Consider the following 7,712-nt stretch of genomic DNA (forward strand, 5'->3'; position numbering starts at 1 on the left):
CCCGAGCACCTGAATGAAAGAGGTTCGGGAACAACCCAATTAAGAAACGGAGCTACTGGTTGTTTTTTTGTGGCGGTGGAAACAAACCAGGGTCGAAAAGAATCTATTCAATGGGCTCTCCGAGAGGTCTGTCTGAAGCTTGCTATTGTTGTCAGAAGCCAAATAAAAGTTCAGTTGGAGGGCTGGGGGAGGGTGGGGGGGGGAAATGATTAAAAAAACACATTCACCGCTACCTCCTGAATGCACTGGGAGGCTTAGTTCAAAAAAACCGATCTGTACCCAAACGGCGTTGCCCGGGATTTACCCATGCATTTAAGATTTTTGTTCTTAAATGTCGCTATTTTTAATGATGTCATCAAAAGTATCCTTCGCTTTCCTATATGTGTAAGCAGCAGAGTCCCTCTAGTCACTAGTGCAGCTTCGATACCCAAGCGACGAGGTACTGGGGAGCTGGAACCCTTTTGTCGAAACTAATTCGTTCTCCCTCTCACTGTGCTGGAAGCTCGGACCAGCTGTGTCCAGGCAGACGCGAGGTTTTGTCATGTTTGGTTTTTTTTGTTTTTTTTTTTTTTTTGTCATGGGACTGTTAGATGGGGAATAACGACGTGGGCTGCAGAACCGGACTGAAAGGATCTATTTAGCAGCGACGTTACCACGCTAGAAACTTCTTGGGGCGGATGTGGATTCGAGCTAAAAACAGGGATCAAACAGAAAAGTACGTGAGCACGGACATTTTCGTAGGGTGTTCCTACAGAGGGCCAGCAGGGTCCAAAAGAAGGAGGCTCTCAGTTCTCTTGACTGGGCAAGTTTCGAAGACAAGCCCTCTCTAATCTCGGCCGGGAGTTAGTCTGGGGACCAGAGGGGATGTACCAATAATAGGTTTAAACAGGGCCGGTTTCGTGTATAACGTTATTCTTTAAAAGCCAGCAATCCTTCCTCACACGGTTCCAAGATTCCCGCAAGCTCTGCTAGAGCTACGATTAACATATATTAACGGCTGCTCTGATTGCGTAAGAAGCTGGCAGTCCCTTCAAATGTGCCTTTTTAGTTATGGGGGTTTTCTCGCCTTAAAGTTGGATTGTGCTGTAAACTTTCGATTTCTCCTCACCTCCGACTCCAAGTCTTCCCCCACCGCCACCAGACACAAGGGGTACCCCGGGCGACCTCTCTTAGTCCCGGCGACTGCCGGGGAGTGAATTGAAGAACAAGAAGAGTGAATTAAGAACGGCTCCAGACGTGAGGCTCCCTCCACCCCCCCGCCTCCCCGTTTGTTGAGCCGGCTGTGTCCTGCCTTCTGCCCCAACAGTACCTTACAGCAGCTACGGGCTCCCTCCGCTTTTACGGGATACGGGACAGGCATGACTGAAGAGAAGACGGTGTGAACTCGCCTGTGGCTGCCAAAGGGGCGGTGGGATCGGACCTTTTAAAGCGCTCTGCAAGTAACTTTGGGGACTAGTAGCCGGTATGGCGTGGTTGGTTTCCTCCTCTTCACCACTCCGCCTCACCGGCGATCTGTAGCTTTCAGACCAGAGCAGGGAGAAGGGGCTACTTCTCCCTCTGACCCCTCTTCCCTTTGCGGGAGCGGTGGGGTGACGGTACCGGCGGGAGGTCTGGGCCTCCATTCCCTGCCCCGTGCTCACACCCTCTCGCCCCGTACCACATCTTTCCCAAGCTGGAGACCCGGGCTTTCCAGGAGGGCACCCGGTCGCTGGTGCCCGCTCCCCGGCAAGGTGGGAGAGGAAGGAGGAGCCACCTCGGCCTCTCTGCTGCTGGCGGAGACCTGAGCCAAAACCTGAAAGGCAGTAGCGCTCGGCTGCCTCGAGGGGCCGTGCTCCGGAGGGGGCTCACCCCCCAGGCCGGGAAACACGGCCCCGAGGTTAAGCTCCCCGACGAGGGCGGGGAGAGAAGCTGCCAAAGCCTTGGAGAGAAGTCGGCTTCTGGATCTTCTCACGGGTGCTGAAATCGCTCAAGAAATCCTACTGAAAGTTTCCTATGTGCACCCATCACTACTGCCGAGACAGAAGGGTTCGAGCAGTGTGTCCCTGCTCACCCCTTCTCCTGGAAGTAGAAATCAGCCAAATTTTTAGTATTCCTCTGAATATATGTGGCACGGAAACACTAGTGGGAGCATAACAGAGACCTGTTCCCGAAGTTTGGAAATAAAAGAATCTATACTTTTTTTTACTCAGTCGGTTTTAGTTCATCTACAAGGAGACTAACGATGTTTCAAGACAAATGTTGTCTTGCTTTTGAAACAATATGGATCTTAAAGTGCAGACCAGTGTAACCTTTGGGAACAGATTATATAACTGGAGACCAGGCTGTGCAAAGATGAAGAGTGTGACAGTTAACATTTACTTAAACACTGAAGACTTTCAGCATGTCCTGTAGTCCCATCCATTGCTTCATTTTTCGTTGCATGCAAGAGTGTTCAGTCCTTCCAACAAACGTTTACATAAAACAATTTCAAATAATTGTCAGGATTTATATCGGTCTACTTTCCAGCCCAGAAAACGGCACACCTTAGACCTCCACTGGAGTGGTCAAAATATTTAGAGGGGTTTGAGGTTAAATACAGCTGTCTGAAGCTTTTAAGGAAATTCAGGAGGTTATACAAGTGAAATACGTCCGAGTTATACTTTCTAGTGTGATACAGAATGAAACATGACCTTCCGCTGTCAGCCTGTCTTTCCGGGCTGAAAAATTTTTTGTTCACCTAAGAACAAACAAAACCAAATATAAAATGCTGACTATACCACAGTTAGCGGGGAAAAGGGTATAAAACGAGTAATAATTGCTAAATCAAAGTAATGCTCAGATAAACTTAAATAAAAATCCCACCACGACACCGTGCTGTTTCCAGAGCATCACCAAAGTCATTTTATGGAGGCTCTCTTTAACTCCTCCGACCGCGGGAAGCACTGAGCAGGGCTGCTCGGTGCCGGGTGGAACGTTCCCACCCCCCACCCCCGCGTCCGCAGCGCGGCGGGCTCGGGGCTGCTTGGGTTGTGCCTGCGGGTCCACCCTGCAGCACTGCCCTGAAGGTGTTCTCTCACAATGTACAGATTATCGCCTCCATCCGTGCCGCCTTCTTTTTGGGACAACACCAGCGGTTGTCAGGCTAGGGGAAGCTGCGCTGGTAGCATCTGTCCCCTCAGGGCCCCCCAGTACATGGGGGCGTGATGCCCAAACATGTCCCGACCCTCAGCCCTGATCCCCACACGCTCCCAGGGTAGTTCGCTCGGGGCTACACCGGCGGAACGGGCCATTCCCACCTCCTCCAGCACCAGGGCTCTGGCAGCACGGCTCCGAGCATACTTCTAGTCTCGGTTTGCCTCTCCCCCTCAGGGTACCCCGTCCCAGAGGACCACTCGGCTTTTCCAGGAGGAGGAGGTGGAGTAAGGCGCAAGAGAAGAACGAGGAAGAGCAGGGACAGCGCAGCGCACGCCGCTTCCCTTCGTCCCCGCATCGAAGGGAGCGTCTGGATGTTTAGTTCTGTGCCCGCGGTGATTTCAAGGAGCTGACAGCCCTGTCTGTGAAGGTGCGAGAGTTCGTGCTTCTGGGAAGGGAAGAAAGGAAGGTAAGAAAGATGGAAGGGGAGGGAAGCCCGTGATTGACAGCTCCAGTGAGCTCCTCTTCACTCACACCCTCCGCCAAAGTTTTCTTCCATAAGGAGGGAACTTTGTTGTTGCCACGAAACTTCGGAGTTTTGCAAGCGCCGTCCCTTGCCCCCCAACTCTGTTCAGGGCAGCTGATTGGAAAAACTCGAGTGGCAACGGAGGGGTGTAGATGGCGATGGCTGAGAGCGTTCTGCCGACAGCCAGACCAACCCGTTCTCATCCGTATCTCTGCCTCTCCGGGGGTGCAGCGGGGCAACCCCTTGTCCCACCAGGACGGAGTATCCGATGGCCGTGAACTGCCCCAGCAGATCAGTGAGGGTTCTTCTTTAAGAGAAGGCTCGGAAATGGAAAACTTTAGCCCGTCTCTCCCCCTTCATCTGTTCCAGGGGCAGTGAACATCTGTTCTCTGTTCCATCACCGTTCAGCATGGCCTCGCTCCGTCTCCAGGCAGCTTCTCCGAGGTCGACACAGGGCTGTGCACCCACCCTGGAGCCCCACATTTTTTTTGTGCGTGGCAAACGCGGGGCTCCCGATTGCAGCACAGCGCTCCGCTCTGCCCTGCTCCGCTCCTCCTCCACGCGTCCCGGCCCGCCCGACAGCTTTCAGAAGCCACTGCACTGCGCGGCCCCGGTTCTTTCCCGACTTTTCCCCACCTCGCCGCTTGGGCCGCCAGCCCTGGCCGGGGGCAGGTGCAGGACCGGAGGCTGAGGGTCAGCGGCACCCGGGGACTCGGCTTGGGGGTGTCCGCCACCAGGAGCCCCGGAAGCGCTTAACTTTTTTGGCACCCCCTGCAGCTGGTCAGTAACCGGCGTCAGGGCTGTCGGGAACCGCTCGCTGATTGGCTGCCTCCCGCTCATTTATACCCCATCAATCAAATCTCCCGGGATCGGTGTGCGCATTGCCTGGTACTGCCCGGGAGAAGCGCCTCTCACCGCTCCGCAGGCGCGGCCGCCACAGCAGCACCACAGGGAGCGGCGCCTCCGCCTGAGAGGCAGAAAAGCTTCTTCTTCCTGCATCAGCCGCCCAGGCAGGTTCTTTTTTTTTTGTTTTGTTTTGTTTTTTTGTTTTGTTTTAGTTTTTTGTTTTGGTTTGGTTTTTTGTTTTGTTTTGTTTTGTTTTTCTTTCTTTCTACTTATTTATTTATTTATTAATTAAACTTTTCGCTGATCTGGTGTCCGGCTGCCCGCCACCCTGGCGCACCTCTTGCCGGCTCCGGCCATGTACAGCATGCTGGAGACTGAGATCAAGACGCAGCAGCCCACGCCGGGCAGCGCCGGGGGCAACCCCGCTCCGGGGAGCAACGGGAAAGGCAGCGGAGGTGGTGGGGCCAGCAACGGAGCGGGGACCGGCTCGGACCAGGACCGCGTGAAGCGCCCTATGAATGCCTTCATGGTGTGGTCGCGGGGCCAGCGGCGAAAAATGGCCCAGGAGAATCCTAAAATGCACAACTCTGAGATCAGCAAGCGCCTAGGGGCCGACTGGAAGCTGCTTAGCGACGCCGAGAAGCGGCCCTTCATCGACGAGGCCAAGAGGCTGCGGGCCGTGCACATGAAGGAGTATCCGGATTACAAATACCGGCCCCGAAGGAAGACCAAGACTTTGCTGAAGAAGGACAAATACTCGCTGCCCGGTAATCTGCTGGCCCCAGGGGGGGGCAACGTGGTGAGTAGCCCCGTCGGGGTGGGGCAGAGAATTGACAGTTATGCCCACATGAACGGCTGGACCAACGGGGCTTACTCACTGATGCAAGACCAGATGGGCTACAGCCAGCACCCGGGCATGAACAGCCCCCAGCTGCAGCAGATGCACCGCTACGACATGACGAGCCTGCAGTACAGCCCCATGATGTCCACAGCCCAGACCTACATGAACGCCGCCTCAACCTACAGCATGTCACCCGCGGCCTACGGCCAGCAGCCCTCCACGGCCATGAGCCTGAGCTCCATGGGCTCGGTGGTGAAATCCGAGCCCAGCTCGCCGCCTCCTGCCATCACTTCCCACTCACAAAGAGCCTGCCTGGGAGACCTGCGGGATATGATCAGCATGTACCTGCCCCCGGGGGGGGATGCCACAGACCCTTCCGCCCTGCAGAGCAGCAGGTTACACAGCGTCCACCAGCACTACCAGAGTGCTGGGACTGGCGTGAATGGTACCGTACCACTAACCCATATATAAACTTGGCTGCTCCGGACGACTCCCTCGTCTTAATCCTTAACCGCACTACCGCTCCATGACTACACCGGGACGTATTGCTCGGCTTAGCAGACTTAATACTAACTTTGAAGAAATTTGAAAAAGGAAATCCGTTAGTTGTGTCCACATTTTTTTTTTTCTTTGTTACCAGAAGTACTTGAGCAACCTGTTACTTCATTAGATCACAACTCCTGCTTCCCAGAAGCCGCCGTGAATTTTTTAAAACTACGGCTAACGTCTTTCCTGATTTCTGATAGCTTTTATTCGCTTAAACGTTTCGAGTTTTTGTTGTGGTTTTTTGGTTTTGTTTTGGTTTTGTTGTGTTTTTGTTTTTTCACCTTACAGTTTGATTTCTAGCGTTGCAATGGCATTTAGAAAACACAAATCGGCGGGATTTTGTTTTTAAACTCAGTTGTTATTATAGTTGTGGTTTCTTGAGTGTTTTATTTATCCCAGCTTACCGGGCGCCTCTTGGTTTCTATCCACCATTTGTAGCTTTCACGACTTTCTTAGCTAAGGAAGGTTTTGTTAATTGAACAAAAAGGGAGGCGGGAGAGAGCTGTGCGGGTCGCAAACGTATTTCTTTATTTATAGTTTGTGTCTTGGTTTTTATTAAACTGTATCTTATGTAAATTGATTTGTGAATTTTACTGTGAACCATGTTTTGACATACCAGACGAAGAAACGTTTTAGTTTTGTTTACCAGATTTCTTAAAAAAAAAAAAAAAAAGGAGGAAAAAAAAAAAAAAAAAAAAAAAAAAAAAAGAAAGAAAAAAAATTTGTTTCTAGTCCTCGTTTGCTGTCGTCTTCCAAACGAAGAGAGATCAATAAATTGTATATCGAGCACGTCAAGTCTCCGGGAGGTGTGTGCAGGGGTGGGGAGCACGGTGGGTCCCGAGATCCCGATCCGGAACTCCCAACAGCAGCCCCAGACCCGCCGCCCGGCTGAGAAGCTTTTCGCTTTTCGGTCGAATTTCTGCGGCTGCCGATCCCTCGTGTAATTTGGTGTAGGGGGGGAGGCGGGAGGAATACTCCATCGGGTTTATCTTCTACTAAGCCAAAGCGGGACCGGAGCCGGGAAAGCGTCTCTGTGCTACTGAAGCTGCTGCTCTCAGAGCCGCCGGCCACTTGTTGCCTCTCCCGACTCGTTTCTCTCAGTTGGCGTGGTGGCGAGGGGGGTTATGTGTGCCCTTCGCGGTTGTTAGTTTTTTTTTTTGTTTGTTTTGGTTTTTTTTCTGTTGTTGTTGTTTCGTTGGTTTTTTTTTGTGTGGTTTTTGTTTATCTGTTTGTTGGTTTTTGTTTTTTTCTCTAGAGGATTTGTCTAGAAACCAGACCTCCTCTGAAATATTTCTAAAAGTAAAACCCGTCAGGGAACTCTTAATTAAACTCTTTTAAAAACGAATGGCAATGAGTCCCCAGAGGAAATAAATAATTCAACCATTTCAGTATATTTTATGAGTGTGTTTTGCTTTGGTCTGGACAATTTCTTCTTTTTTAGGAGTCCGTGTTAATCCTGACGTCCTATCTGCGAGCGCTGCGGAGCCTCAGAGCCACTGGCCGATTGGTGGGCCCGCTTATACCTCCCTCTGCTTGGAGGCTACTACTAACGAGTAGTAGACCGTCCTCCAAGTGTGCCCTTGGTTCCTCCCGGCTTCTAGAGGCCGGCGAGGCCACGGGCTGGGTTCAGGGCTCCCTAGGGCCCTTTCAGATGGTCAGTGCATTTCTCTGTATGACCCCACCTCCAGCCTCTGCCTTTCATTTTGCTCTACTAACTCTTTCACTGTTTGCCTTGGTACAGAAGGAAAGTGAACGCGAGGGCGTTTTTGTTGTTTGGTTTTGGACAAAGGGGCCTGTTCTCCTTGTCCCTTATGGACGTCCCATATGGACGGCTCTGAGGAG

The 7,712-nt window shown here is 52.1% G+C and overlaps 1 protein-coding gene across 1 annotated transcript; it reads left to right on the forward strand.

The window, feature by feature from the left end:
• The first annotated feature begins 4,757 nt into the window (after nucleotides 1-4,757).
• LOC139802515 (transcription factor SOX-3-like) lies at nucleotides 4,758-6,506 on the forward strand. Its single transcript, XM_071757726.1, has one exon. The coding sequence runs from the start codon at nucleotides 4,839-4,841 to the stop codon at nucleotides 5,793-5,795; it is 957 nt and encodes a 318-aa protein (XP_071613827.1). The 5' UTR covers nucleotides 4,758-4,838; the 3' UTR covers nucleotides 5,796-6,506.
• The last annotated feature ends 1,206 nt before the right edge of the window (nucleotides 6,507-7,712 follow it).

Source organism: Heliangelus exortis, chromosome 14, assembly GCF_036169615.1.
Source record: "Heliangelus exortis chromosome 14, bHelExo1.hap1, whole genome shotgun sequence".
Taxonomy (NCBI): domain Eukaryota; kingdom Metazoa; phylum Chordata; class Aves; order Apodiformes; family Trochilidae; genus Heliangelus; species Heliangelus exortis.